The sequence below is a fragment of the Cyprinodon variegatus genome, unplaced genomic scaffold, assembly GCF_000732505.1.
Source record: "Cyprinodon variegatus isolate N-32 unplaced genomic scaffold, C_variegatus-1.0 Scaffold490, whole genome shotgun sequence".
In the NCBI taxonomy this organism is placed as follows: Eukaryota; Metazoa; Chordata; class Actinopteri; order Cyprinodontiformes; family Cyprinodontidae; genus Cyprinodon; species Cyprinodon variegatus.
In genome coordinates, this window is record NW_015150943.1 from 54608 (window position 1) to 69385 (window position 14778).

The window sequence follows — 14778 nt, forward strand, 5'->3', positions numbered from 1 at the left end:
TCACAATGATAGAAATTAGTCATAATTACATAATTACAATTACATTCCAAGTCAAAAATCTGACTTTTAAAGTTATAATTTTGTGCTTTGGTGACTGTGAATGTTTCTGAAGTGCTTCAGTCTTTTGGTTTTGTCTCAGTTCCTTTTTTTTTTCTTTTTTTTTTTATTGTCCATCATTTTAGTTAACTTGATTAATATTTATTCTACATTTTGTTACTTTCAGAATCATTTTTTTAGTGTTTCTCCCTTTCCTGTTAATGATTCTCAGCTCTTTACCTTATTTTTCCTCAGCCATCCACAACCCCTGCTTCTTCTATGTTCTTATGTCTTTATCAAAGACCCCTCACTTTTAAAGGCTCTGGGTTAGAAACATTTTAAATCGAACAAGACACACTGAATAAACGTTTTTTTCCTTAATATGACATATGCTACAATGCCATAATTATATATTTTTAATTAGAGAATAGGTATCACTGTGCATAGAGATGTCACAGTAGAATGACACCAAAGTATGATTCCTTAATCAGGAAATTTATTCTATTGATCTTATTTGTCAAATCTAACTGCAAATTAATTTAGATTTTTAAACAGTCATGTGGGCTTTATTGTAATGGGAGTATAAAGTATCCCCAAAGCATCATGCTCCCACTACCTTGCTTCACCGCATGTTAGCATTCTACAGCATAGTTTTGCTTGAAAAAGAGTTGAACTTTTGTCCTATCAGAGCAGCTCTATTTTCTTCTTTGTCTCCAACTTGGCGAGCTCAACCGTTTTTTTATTCCACTTTCCACAAAAGGTAGATTTAAAGACCGAAACAAAAATAGTTAAAAGTTTTCGCTTATTCACCTTTGACAACAACCTGAGGCCTTGAAATTTTTTTTTTTTTTAGAAATAGCAGAGTGAGGACGATAATATAAATGCACACTTTTTGGATTTTAGTAATAAATAACATAATATTCCTTGTTTTTCAAAATAAGATAAATACACCAAATATGTGTTTGATGTGCCAATACCTTATGAGGGGACTGGAGAAAACACCAGCTCATATAAACACATTTCTGTCAATTTAGAGATGCCAATTACCCTTAATGTTTTGGGACTCTGGGAGGAAGCCGGAGTACCCAGAGAGAACCCACAAATGCACAGGGAGAACATGCAAACTCCGGGACGTGCAGGTGGTGCACGTGTAAGTGTGCAGGACCCATGTACGGAGGCCCTAGTCCTCGACTTGGCTGGAACCTGTGATCGTTTGCCGCATGTCTGTCCCCCTCTCTCATACCCACCTTTCCCATCAGCCTAGTGTCAGAAAAATGAGCCAGTAGTGCCGTAAAAACTGAAAAAAAGAACATCGAATCTCCATGCAGAAAGACCATGGGGCCAGGAATCGAACCAGGAACCTCCTTACTGCAAGGCAGCAGTGCTACAAACTGCAACACCATGCATCAGTTTTTATTTTTACAAATGTTTACCAATCCCCCTTTAGTGCATGCAGTATATAGTCATGAACTCATTTAAAAAGCAAAAATAAAGATAAACTTGAGAAGCAAAGACCGGTTGTGCATCGTAATCTGCTTTAATTGCAAATATTAAAAAACTTAGGAAGACTCTCTTTGCTCTACATTGATTCTAGGTTATGGTTCAAAGTATCTCCCTTCAGCAGCAAATAAAAAATAAAACTCTTTCCTTTATAAATTTTTCCATTTTCATACATCAGCAAATAACCTTTTGCTGTTCCTATAATTACCCATAAGTCTGCAGTTTCCACCATCTAATAGTAAAAATGTAACCAAGGTCTTAAGCTTGAAAAAAAAGATGTTTTTGAGGAAATGATTATCATATCTCCACATGAAGATAACAAGCAAGCAAAAAAAAAAAATCTGAATGTTTTTTTTAAACATGAAATGGGTTTCTGATAAAACTGGTGTTTTATCAAAGAGAAAATATGCAGCAGAATGCAGCAAAACAAAGAAGCAGCAATGACTTTTTTTAATTACTGTGAAAGTAATGTACAAAATCTACAGTATTTTATCATAACATTTGTTTTATTATAAATAAAAATAAAAACTACCGCAGATAAGAGTCTTTCTCCATCTAAATTGGTTATAAAGCCTGGTTTTATTGATATCAGAGCATTGCTAATACATTAAAGGTTTAAACTCAGCCTTTTTCCTACTTCAGAAACTGTGCTTTCATTATAAAGTATTTACAATGTCTCTCATAACTTAAACATGAACGAAGCACACAACTCATTTGTGTGCTTTTCACAGTTGCAGAAATAAAAAAAGCTAAAGGTTTTAGTTCTTTGCTATGCATCTAGCATAACGGCTAACCTATAGAGGAATGCCTCTGCTTATAAAAAGGATCTGATTGCATCGGAGGACGGCTGACGGTGGGGCCAGGATGGTGGAAGACTTCTCTGATTGATCCTCCTCAGCTGTGATCAGTTTATCCTTCCTCTGCGGGCGCCACGCTCTCTGAAGTATCGGGTGTTTCCTCTGTTGGAAGCTGAGCCGTATCGTCTTTAGTGCCGTCGTTAGCTTCTGTGTTTTCTACCCGCTTCACATCAGCGCTCTCATTAATGGTTGGATTTTCACTTTTGTTTTCCTCCTCTGCAGGAGGAATCCCTCCCTCTACATTTGTAATCATTTCCTCAGTCTCCTTTCCACTTTTCTCCATCTTTTTGTCATCTGGGTTCTCGCTTTCTCCTGCTGCTTCTTCCTTAGGAACAGTTTCCCCGTTGCCATTAGAGCTTCCTTCTCCTGCAGGACTTTGGGGCTTCTTGACCTCTGTGGATGTATCGCCTTGCTCCATTGGCTGTTCCTCCTCTTCCTCAATCTCATCCTCCAAAGGAGGGATCATCTGCTCCTCCCTCCCTCCAGGGAAGACCCTGTCTGGGTAGATGAGCTTCAGCTGCTCCTCAAAGTATTCCTCCAGGTATAAGCCTGCACTCCCCACCTCCGAAGTCGCCTTTAGAGAAGTTCAAAGAAGAGAGAAAAAAAAAAAAAGAACACAAGACAGTTAAGTTGCTTCTTATTTCTTAAAAAAAAAAAAAAAAAAAAAAAAGAGGACGATGGACTAGAAGGGAGGCCTACCTTGTAGTATTTGGCGCAGTTGAAAAATATGAGCCTGATATCGGAAACAAAGCCCTCGGGGCAGAGATAGCATTCACCCTCCTTTGACTCCAGTTTTTTCTTCACGATTGACAAATCCATCGGCGTCTTTATCAGCTCTTTGTAGCGCCTGGTTTCCTACAGAAAACAGCAGCATCTCTTTCTATTCCAAATTCCATAAAAGTTAGCTGAAAACATTCAAACCAGAAATCTGTCCTGGCTCTCATTTATAGGAGGCATTTCTAAACGCCCCTAAAAACAGCTAATAACTAGAATGAATGCAGAGTTTTACCGACGGAGACGCAGGCGCCTGGAAGTCTGTGCTGAAGTCGTTGCAGAACAAGCGGAGCAGCAGCCTCTCACACTTCTAGATTTAAGACAAACATTTTCATTATGAGATATTCTAGAGACGTTTTAAGGTCAGTTTTTATAGCAACGAAAATAAGTATTTGAATAACCTGCTATTTTGCAAGTTCTCCGACTTAGAAGTCATGGAGGGGTCTAAAAATTTAAATGCATGTCCACTTTGAGAGACATAATAAAAAATTAAAAATCGAGAATTCACAATGTATGATTTTTTTAAAACTATTTATTTGTATGCTACAGCTGCAAATAAGTATCTGAACGCCTGAGAAAATGTATATATTTGGTATAGTAGCGTTTGTCTACAGTTCCAGAGGTTAAACGTTTCCTTTAGTTTTTCTCCCAGGTTTCCACACTGTGCAGGAGGGATTTTGGCCCACTCCTCCACACAGATCTTCTCTAGATCAGCCAGATTTCTCGGCTGTCGCTAAGAAACATGGAGTTTGAGCTCCCTCCAAAGATTCTCTATTGGGTTTAGGTCTGTAGGCCACGTCAGAACTTTAATATGCTTCTTCCAGAGCCACTCCTTGGTTATCCTGGTTGTGTGCTGCGGGTTATTTTAATGTTGGAAGACGAAGCCTCCACCCATCTTCTACGCTCTAACTGAGCGGTACATGGCCCGGTCATGCTCTCCTTAATACAGTGCAGTCGCCCTGTCCCATGTGCAGAAAACCACCCCGAAGGAATGATGCTACCAACCCCATGCTTCATAGTAGGGATGGTGTGCTTGGGATGGTTCTCATCATTCTTCTTTTGAGCAAAAAGTTTCATTTTGGTCTCATCTGATCACATGACTTTCTGCCATGACTCCTCTGGATCATCCAAATGGTCATTGGCAAACCTAAGACGGGACATTACATGTGCTGTTTAAGCAGGGGAACCTTCTGTGTCACGCATGATTTCAAACCATGACATCTTAGTGTATTACCAACAGTAACCTTGGAAACGGTGGTCCCAGCTCCTCACGTGTAGTTCTGGGCTGACTTCTCACCTTTCTTAGGATCATTGAGACCCCACAGGGTGAGATCTTGCATGGAGCCCCAGTCTGAGGGAGATTTACAGTCATGTTTAGCTTCTTTCATTTTCTAATGATTGCTCCAACATTGGAACTTTTTTCAGCAAGCTGCTTGGCAATTTCCCCGTAGCCTTTTCCAGCCATGTGGAGGTGTACATTTTGTCTCTAGTGTCTTTGAACAGCTCTTTGCCATGTTAGTAGTTGGATTCTTACTGATTGTACAGGGTGGACAGGTGTCTTTATGCAGCTAAAACAGGTGCGTCTAATTTAGGATAATAAATGGAGTGGAGGCGGACATTTTGAAGCCAGACTAACAGGTGTTTCAGGGGTCAGAATTCTGGCTGATAGACAGGTGTTTTAATACTTATTTGCGTATCATACAAATATCATACGTATCATACAAATATATAGCTAAAAAAAATCATATATTGTGATTTCTGGATTTTGTTTTTTTAGATTATGTCTCTCACAGTGGGCATGCACCCACGATGACAATTTCAGACCCCTCCATGATTTCTAACTGGGAGAACTTGCAAAATTATTTTACTCACTGTATATTAAAATAGTGAAAATACAGGAGGCTGATTCAGAATACCCTTTTATCCACAGGGGGAAATTTTTCTGAGCCCGGCCCGCTGCCTCTGTCGCAGTCGTACTCCATCTCAGGGGATTCTGGGTCTCTGCAGAAGGAGCAAAACCACTCCCCACTGACGCCATGGAAAGACAGGAAAATATCAGATATTTAAAGGGATATTCCCATTTATGAAGTCAGCAAAACATGCAATATGCCTGGAGAAATATATGTTACAGACTTCAGATGCACCTACACGGCATCTTCTGTTGTTTTTATTGAATTGTGTATGCATTTTAGGAGTGGGACATTTTATTACTACAAAACATTAATGTAAAGATTTGTTTATTTTTTTTCACCACATCAAATTCCAATAAAAAACATATTCTTTTCAGGTTTCGAAGTGATAGTTCAAAGTTCATGGCTTATGATTGGGTTTAAGACATCCGCACTCCTGGAGGCGGATCCGCTTCTCACCTCGGCGACTCGTTCAGAGTGGGAATGTGGCAGGAGAGATGGAAAACTTTGGGACACTTGTCGCAGCAGAGGAGCTCGCCCCCATTCTGACACACGGCGCACCAGTCCTCATTCGGGTCGTCCTCCGGCTCGGCTTTCTTATCCTGACCGGGCTGAGGCTGCGTCTGATTGCACTGATCCGCCGACGTTGACGCGGCGGCTTCTGATGCTACGATCCCCTTAGGTGGAGGCCGGGGCTTCGACTGAGCGCTGGTGCTGCTGTCCGGGAGGCTTGACCCACCGCTGGACTGGACCTGAGGACAGCAAAAAATAAAAATCAGAAGCAGCAGCAACGGGCTTTAGGTTTGGATTTTAAATAATGCGTCTTAACTTACAAAACGGACTTCATCCTCATCCTCTGGTTCATCCTTGATGACAATTACGGGCCCTGGGGATAACCTCCTCCTTCGCTTTGGAGGAGGAGCAGATGGAGGCACAGACGTCTGCTTCCAGGAAGTCATCCTACGGAGAATAAATCAACAAAGACAAGATCAATCTGGAGATTCTTTAGATTGATTCTTCAGATTGAAAGGGATTAATTCTCACCCTGAGGTTCTGTCTGAGGACGACGGTTTTGCCAGCGGGGAGTTCTGTTGTCCTGGAGCTGAAAGCATAATTTCAACATCTGGATGTCACTTAAAAAAACTGATTTCAGACCAAAACAACCAAACAAAAACAATGAAAGCACAGACCTGTCATAGGAGCCAATGAGCTGCTTTTGTCAGCATTTCCAGCTGTCAGACATAAACCCATACTGGGTCTGGGAACGATGCTGACGGTGGGGACAGATGGCCCAGCTTCGCTCCTCCTTAGGAGGGAAGACTCCGGCAAGCATCTCTGAGGGTCAAAAATAAGAAGAAAGGCTTTAATTAATGCTTTCAATTTTCCATCCTCCTGTTCTGGTCACCAACCTGTAGAGAAGCTGCTCCCGCTGATAGAGGCTGTGGGAAGCGGGAAGCCCCCGGAGACACGTCGATGGGTTTAGGAGGGAATGTGGAGCTATGGATCAGCTCCCGCAGAGACTGGAAGAAACAAAAAGAGCTAATTAGCTTCCAAAACATCCATTAATGACGCATTAAGAAGTACTTAGAGGAATACAAAGAATAAATCATTTGTAGATTCAACAAAGATGTGATAAACTGCAGAGACATTTTGATGAAAAGCCTTTCATGATTGGGCGTCTTTATCAGAGCTGGAAGTAGTTCAGTTAGCCTGACCTTAAAGCATTAATCTGATATTGACACCATAATCATCTACGCCAGAAATCAGTTCTGATTTTGTAGAAGAGAAACAAGAGAGAAAAACGATACCAAGAAACAGTAAAACGAGACTATTCTTTATTACCTGAGAGGCTGTGTAGGCTGAGCTCTGAAGCATGGATGCAGGAGGGCTTCTAGGGTTGGGATGGCTGTTCCCATACCTGCGCCCAGGCTGTGTGAAGCTGGGGGGGGCCTGAGAGGGAGACGAGCCCCCATGGATGGATCTGGTTGGTGGAGTGGGGCCGGCAGGAGCTGGGAGTCTGACGTTCTGATACCACGGCCAGTGGTTTGGAGGGGGCTGCCTTTGGGGCTGGTGGGAGAGCTTGTCAACCTTGATCAGGCATCGATTCAGCAGCTTAGTAACATTTGTTCCCTCTATATAAAATATGACTTTTAAATAATCTACCAAATTCCCTTTACCTGCATCTGAAGCTGAGCCAGAGTGCTCTGCCGCTGCTGTGCTGCTGCGAGGGAGAGGCCCCCGGACGGGGCCTCTGCCCGGGGGCCTGGCTGTTGGTTGGCGATGGGTGCCCTCCCCTGAGATCTCTCTACCACCAGAGAACCTGCCAGAAACAAACGATTAGCCACAATCTTCTGGTGCCAGCATACAGGGCTGGAAAGGCCTCTTTTCTCCCCACTGTCACCATACGAAGGAACATTTCTATACAGCTGAAAAATAAAATCTTTCATCTATATTAGAGGTCACGGATTAGCGGATCCGGACCCACCTGCTTGCTAATCAGGACCTAACCTGATTTAAAACATTTATAAATCACTGCATGTTGTCTGGTGACAGTGTCTAACCGGATGGTAAAGCCACCCGGAGCGTCCAGCACCAGTCTGCATGTGATACAAATTAGCCAATGAGCTGTGTCGATCAGAGCCGCTGCTGCTAGCGACTTTTAGACACAGTAGGCAAACCTGTGGCAAGCCGGGTGATGGGAAAAAAGAAGAAGATGAGAAAAAGAGAGCAGAGGAACCGTGGACTGCTGGAAGAACTGCAGTGAACTAGTGGAAGAAAAGTGAAATGGTGCTCAAAGATGACCCTGAACATTTAAAATACGTTTGGCTCAATCTGCTGCTGTGAAGCAGGATTCTCCACCATGGACATAATAAAAAAATATTGGTCCAGGCTCACAAATGAGCACCTTGAGATATGAGATATGTGCTTGAGAATGGCTCCGTCGCCATTCAAACCCAGGTTTAAAGCTTGCAGGTCAGCCTAAAGCCCACTTCTCTCAAAAAAACGGTCAGTTCAGGTGTTTTGTCTATGTACCAAACTGAACGATTGTTGGTCTCTACTTTAACAATTTAGATTTTAAAACAGGGATTATACAGGAAGGAGGAACTCTAATTTAATGCTTTTAATGCTCTTTTAATGCCCTTAAAATAATTGTAATGCCATCAATAAGTACCGATTACTATATATAAAAACATGGCCAAATCCTTCATAATCTTTATCATTACATCGACAGGCTGCAGCCATGTCCCGAATTTCTCCAGCTTTTTCTGTGCCTCGAGCTTCTGTTCCGAACATATGGCTTTAGGATCAACCAGGAGCAGTTCCACGCAAACACGTGGAACCAGTTAAATCTGATATATATATATATGACAAAAATATATATATATTTTTTTTTTATAAAGCTTTTTAAATGCAATGATAATCACATTTAATGAATTTTAATGGCAATTAAAAAAATAATAATTTAATTACTTTTAATGATTTTTAAAGACCCGCAGAAACCCTGTAAAATGGAAAAAAACTTCCATTTATTATATATATATTTTTTAATTCAATGTATAACATGGATGCATAAACACCTGCATTTCCTTTCAGTGTTTAACGCTGTCTAAAGGAACGGATTATAATTAAAAATGTCTCCGGACCTTTACTGGTTGTTGATCTTCTTTATTCGGACCCCGCTGATTTTTAATTAGTTACCTCTGATCTATATTTTTGAAAAAAAGATGAACTTGATGTAAACAAAGAAAACCCTTTCCCCCAGGACAAGGTTGATGTTGACCAAGATAACCCAGCCCTTGCTGTTTTAGCTGTTGGGTGGGTTATCTTTAGCGTATTAGCTGTTTTACAACAGCTAATACGTTCAGTTTGGTTTGCACTGATTCACAGTTGTAGAACACATTCCGCAGAGGGCGTAGGTTTGCATGGGGCCATAGGGACATGTCCCTACCAAAGTTGACATTAAACATACGCCCTTGCTTACCACCCCCCTGGGTTAGTATGACATGCTTTGGAAAAAACCCTGCAAGCATTACAGCTGTATACAGCATAACCCCTATACTGGTGGGTGCTGCAGGTTTTTCACTTCAGGCAGACAGGATTTAATTTCCTACATTCAGATTTTATAAGATTATGGACATTTAAGTACAATACATTCCCCTAAATGTACTTTTTTTACTTTATTAACTATAAGCTTTAAAAATCATGATACAGCACAATTATGACACTGGATTTCTTATTTAGAGGAACAGTAAGGACTATTTTTTTATCCTTTTTTGGCATCCAGATGAACTCAGATCAGCCCCTTTTTATAATGGATCCAATGCGCCTCTAAACTCTGATCTTAAAAGATGAGAACGGGTCAAATTTAACAGATTTCTGTAAAATAAGCCATCAAAGAAGAGAAAGGTTTCATTTTTCTAACCTAAATTTCAATCCTTTCAATCCTTCATTAAAGCCCTTCTATCTAAGGTGTACAAATTATTAAAATCTAATTCAAAAAGGAATAATCTAAACATTAAAAGAGACAAATCTGTTGTTTGGCTCCCAATTGATAGTTTTACTGAAAACCAAAACGTTTTGTTTTTTAGGTCAGATGAGATTAAAAGAGTTTGGCATAAATAGATAAAAGAACAGATTGTCTGACCTCACCAGGAACTGAATGTAACGTTGCAGAAACAGTAACTATGCTTATCAGAGCCTTTTTCCTGCTTTGACACCAGAAACACCCACCGAGGTCCACGTTTGTAGCCCAGAAACCAGAGCGACACTGGAAGCGAACGGAGCTCTGCGGGACGATGGACGGGTTGTAGCTCGTTCTCATCAAGTAATGGATCTGGTAAAGGATCTGAGAGGTAAGAGAGGCGGGAGGGTTAGAGACCTTAGAGAGGGACGCAGGACATTGGCACCCTGGGTAATTTATTTTTCTTTTACATCAGAGCAGCACATTTAATCTTTACATGTTCATCCATTTTCCTGGGGTAAAAACATGACACGACAGAGGCCTATTTCTTAGTACACGGCTACTGTGTGCTGAAATACCAGCTTTGTTTTATCTAAATGTTCTTGCTGCTGATAAACATGTTCTGAACACAAGCAATAATAAAGCAGCTGTCGGATGCTGTGGTCGGGTACCAGTCTCTTGCAGTACAGCAGAGCCGTCCCGCTGTGGCTGTCCGTCGCCCATTTAGTGAAGCTGATCACATGGTCCAGCTGCCTGGTCAGAGCGCTGATGTCGTCCTGCTGCTTCTTCAAAGCCATCTCGTGGTCCTTGGTGAGCGCCTAGGAGGAGAACAGTGTTGACTGCATGTCCGCACAGGAACCATGGCGATCAGCGGGGGTTCTGAACAAACCTCCAGCTGGTTGATCAGGATCTTCCCCTTCCTGTTGATCTCCATGATGAGGTTACAGATGGACTTCTTGATTTCGTTTGTTACAGATTTACGATTTTCTTCGACTTGCTGCAATCTGTAAAAAAAAAAAAAAAAAGAGAGATTAGATCTGGTGCAATAAACAAAATACAGTACGGATCATTGATTTGGGGATTAGCAACAAGCTCTAAATGAGCTACAGCAGTCCCAGGGCATCACTGAGCCACCGCTATGCATCACTTAAGGTTCTCTTTGCTCATGTTCTGCGTTTAGGACTGAAACACGGCAGCTGCCGATAGCTTCCCCTTTAAAAAGCATGATTTTAAAAGTCAACTTTCATCAAACGCTTCTGTGAAAGAAGGAGTTGTTTAATATTTTGCAAATAAGCCAAATCTGCAGTCAGGTTGACAAATTTAAGCCGCAACAAAGACTGCATAATTATGAGATAAAATCAGGCAGCAAATTCAAATTGCTGCATCGCCACCTGGGTAGCTACATTAAATTTGCTCTGCTTATTCTACAATATTTCAAATACTTGCAACTTGTCATAAAGAATACAAACTTTAAGTATGTTAACTGAGATAAAAAGATGGATTTGAATCCAGCAGTGACGCAGGAACTTTACCCAGACTTGATGCAGGTTGAAACATCCTCAATTGACTTCCTCTTTTCCTGCAACTGTAGAGTCATAGTTTCTAGATACTGCTTATGATTCCTGTATGCATCCTCCAGGAACTGGTAGCTAGATGCAAAAAATATTCAAACGTATAAGTATAAATATATGACAATAAAAAAAAAAAACTCTTTGCACTGATTTGCCTGGTTTGTAAACAGACAGACTGCCTATTTTGTCTTGATTTATCATGGTTTTCATGTGCAAACATCAGGACTTACTTGTGATCCTTGTGCTTGAGGAGCTGACAGTCTCGGCACGTGAGCCGGTCGCACGTCTCGCAGAACAGCTTGAGCGGCTCCTGCTTGTGGACGTCGCAGAAGACGGGCTTCTGCGTGGAAAGGCCGAGGACATCTAGGCAGGTGAAGTAGAAGTAGAAGAGCATCAAACATCAGTTCATGAAAAAAAAAAAAGTGAAGATTCACATTTCGATCAAGCTGTTCATCAGGAAAAAAAAAAAAAAAACTATGACCATTTGGTTTCCAATTAAATATTTCCTGTGCTAAGTATTTTGAGAGTCATCTGAGGGGAGCTCCATTATCGCTTAAAACATTCACTTCCTACAGTGAAGCACGGGAGTGGACCTATTGTATTTGGAACCTGTTTTTATGCTAAAAGTGCAGTTTTTAATCTGCGTCCCACCTGGAGACATCTCCTCCTTCTGCCGGATGTTGTGATCCCGGGTGAACTTTACTCTCTGGTGCGCCTCGACGCACGTCAAGCACAGGAACTCCACGCACTCCACGCAGTAACCTGTGGCTTCTGTGTTGTCTTCACAGCTCATACACACCTGCTGGAAGCACACGACACGGGAGACATGAGCAGGAGAGGCGTGTCTGGAGAAGAGAAGCGTTTTTTTTTTAATGAGATGATCCGCCCGGAGTGGGTGGGCTTATCAGGATCTCAGGACCTGGCTGGTTTTCTCCACCGTGCTGCTTGGCACCTCAGCCGAGTCCTTGACGAAGAAGTTGTCCAAGATGTCCACCTCCCAGCATTCCTGTCTGCACACCGGGCACCGAATGGAACCGACTAGAGCAGGAAAGCAGACAAAATACTTCAAAAATCCACTTGAACATAAAAATGAAATTATACAAACTCGGCTACCAAGGTATCCTCAACTCCAGATTCTCCTTTTTATCTTAAGATTTCATTATTTTAACACTTTTAAAAAGCTGATGATGATTTGAGGTCTTAAAATAATTCAAATCTCAGTATCCCCGCTCCCTATACATTTTCCACATTCTAGCCACAGTCTTAACAGGATTTGACCTGAATTTCTGCAACAGATCCAAAACAAAGCACTTTATTGCTTTTAAAGGAGTGGCGGTGTTCTGTCATATCAGCATACTTCTTCAGACCAGCATACCCATAGTCAAAACGCATGCACAAGCAGCTCAGATTTGCGTTTATTTCTTTAGTTCTGTACAAAAAAATAAACTAAACTACATCAACGAGGGTGTATCCCTTTAGTCATGCACAAAAAATTATTTAATTACTTACTTTTTGGTGTTTTTTTGAAGTGTATGGCGATTTGACCATATATTTTTTTTTTTGTACGTAACTAAAGGGATACATGCCCATCGAGGTAGTTTAAAGCCTATTTTTCGTACAAAACTTAAGGGACAAACGCATATCTGACATCTTGTGCATGAGTATTGAATATGGGTATGCTGATCTGACCAGGTATGCTCATCTGACAGAACAGCGGCGTAGTGGTTAGAGCATACGGCTGTCAGTTTGAAACCCACTTCCACAGACAGCACAAGACTCTTAACCCCCGATTGCTCCCCAAAGGAGATGTGTTAAATGCAGAGAGTTAATTTCTCCAAAGCGAGATCAATAAAGTTCAATTTTAATTTCAGGAATGTTAGAATCTGATAGCTGAGGAATCCGTTGACGTGACAACAATCAGTCAGACAGCTAATGATTTAAGATGATAATAAAAAGCAGCGTAGTTTGAATTTAAAAGAAGGTACTAGATGGGCCTGAAGAGAACTATCTGAGATACAGCAAAGTCGGAGTTTTTCCACTCCACTGTCGCTACAAGCAAGCTTAGTGTGACAGATTGCATTTGAGTCAATGAGTCGATGCAATAAACTGGTTTTCCTTAGATAGAAAACTTTGAATCAATTTGACTGAATGATCTGGTTGAACTGTAAAGTGCCTTGAGATGACATGTCTTGTGAATTGGTGCTATATAAATAAACTGAATTGAATTGAAACACGGTGGTGGCAGTGTCATGCTGTGGTACGAACATATAGATTAAAGAAAAACATGACTCAATTGTTATTTTCCACACGTCTAAGGCTGTCAGATAGATGCTGGAAATGTGCTATTGTAATTTTTTTAACTTTAATTTTCAGAGTGGATCAACATCTGATCACCTGCAGGGTGGGAGTCCCGCCTAGGCTCGGCGCTCCTTAAAGGGGGAGGCAGACACCTCCTGCAGAAGGAGTGCAGACACGGCAGCAGTTTGGGCTCCCTGTTGTGGAAGCTCAGCTTACAGATGGGACATGTATCCATGAGGCCGAAAGCGCCCTGCTGTTTGAGCTTCTCCTCTCCGGCGGGCAAACTTTCAGCCTCGTTTTCCACGATAATCACGATGTCGTCGTTTTCGGCTCTTTCAGCCATTTCTGTCGCGTCACGTTTACCTCCGTTAACCAACGCAGCTAGCCCCGCGCTTAGCATCGAAAAGATAGCCTTTTGTTTCACTCATTTGGACTGAGAGAGCAAACAGACATTAAGAATATCTACATTCAATTCCCGTTTTATTTAGTATAAACACTGAAATACAAAAAACAACATGACGAGTTAGCTTATTTCAGCTCAAGTCTGAAGCTAAGTTAGCATTGTAGCTTATTTGAATCGCACTAACGGCTGACCGAGAATTTCCACCTTGTGGCAGTTAGCTTGAACACATGCAAAACAGAGCACTTAACAGTCGAGTTTGTGCGGCAGACCGGTAAAACAAGAAGGCATTTGCGGCTCATGTCCATTAGGGATAGGCTAACTGCCCCGCTTCCTTTTCTCTCAAAACACAAGCGATGTGTCTCACGTGACTGAGCCGACCGAATGTACCGACTCTTTTAGGTGAACGTGGAGCCGGATTCTATTTAGAACGTCGCGTGAAACCGAAACACAAAAGACAGATTGGAATAAAATAATAAACATGATCCAAATTGCATGGTTTTTAGCATCTTGAAATGGCACTACACATTTTATACGAAGAGCTTATCTGAGCTGCAGTGCTGATGACCATACCGGTGATTTAAAACGTAAAAATTACCTAATAAAGGTTAACTACAGAAAACTCAATTAAGTAAATGCTCAAAAAATTATAAACAAAACAGAATCCAGACTGAGTAGCCTTTAAGTGTAAAACGTCCTGTTTTTTTGATTATAATTATTTAAACTTTTAACATGTGCTGATACTTACCCCTCTCAGTATCAGTATTTAAAATGAACATGCATGCAATGCAATTAAAAGACAAACAGATAGCAACCGAACTAATGCTTCCTGATTTAAAAAACATGTTCCTAGAAAATGATCATCCTAAAAGGTTAAAATACACCCTCCCTACGTTAAAACATGATAGTGGCAGCATCATGCTGGGTTTTTTTCCCCCTCCGTGCTTGCATTTATAGATTATAAAAGATT

The 14778-nt window shown here is 41.2% G+C and overlaps 1 protein-coding gene across 3 annotated transcripts; it reads right to left on the reverse strand.

Annotated features, from left to right (window-relative positions):
* Nucleotides 1-1576: 1576 nt before the first annotated feature.
* On the reverse strand, nucleotides 1577-14185 carry LOC107094569 (transcription intermediary factor 1-alpha-like). 3 transcript variants are annotated; one of them, XM_015390266.1, is made up of 19 exons: nucleotides 13505-14185; nucleotides 12030-12148; nucleotides 11762-11912; nucleotides 11341-11473; nucleotides 11072-11188; nucleotides 10429-10543; nucleotides 10211-10357; nucleotides 9809-9923; nucleotides 7255-7397; nucleotides 6920-7144; nucleotides 6487-6597; nucleotides 6268-6412; nucleotides 6122-6179; nucleotides 5911-6037; nucleotides 5537-5829; nucleotides 5084-5195; nucleotides 3403-3477; nucleotides 3093-3248; nucleotides 1577-2967 (listed from the first exon to the last, which is right to left on the reverse strand). In XM_015390266.1, exons 1-19 carry the CDS (start codon nucleotides 13806-13808, stop codon nucleotides 2446-2448), a joined length of 3168 nt encoding a protein of 1055 aa, XP_015245752.1. In that variant the 5' UTR covers nucleotides 13809-14185; the 3' UTR covers nucleotides 1577-2445. The 3 variants fall into 3 exon arrangements, with proteins under 3 accessions (XP_015245752.1, XP_015245751.1, XP_015245750.1); XM_015390265.1 differs by having other exon boundaries at nucleotides 1578-2967; nucleotides 6920-7165; nucleotides 11762-11909; XM_015390264.1 differs by having other exon boundaries at nucleotides 1578-2967; nucleotides 6920-7165.
* Between the last annotated feature and the right edge of the window lie 593 nt (nucleotides 14186-14778).

Coding starts and splice junctions, on each gene's coding strand:
- LOC107094569 (XM_015390264.1), bottom strand. CDS start 13,808: ATGCTAAGCGCGGGGCTAGCTGCGTTGGTTAACGGAGGTAAACGTGAC. Junction 11,189..11,340: donor CTCAAGCACAAGGATCACAA/GTAAGTCCTGAT, acceptor TTTTGCATCTAG/CTACCAGTTCCTGGAGGATG. Junction 6,598..6,919: donor CAGCCTACACAGCCTCTCAG/GTAATAAAGAAT, acceptor TGTTTCTTCCAG/TCTCTGCGGGAGCTGATCCA.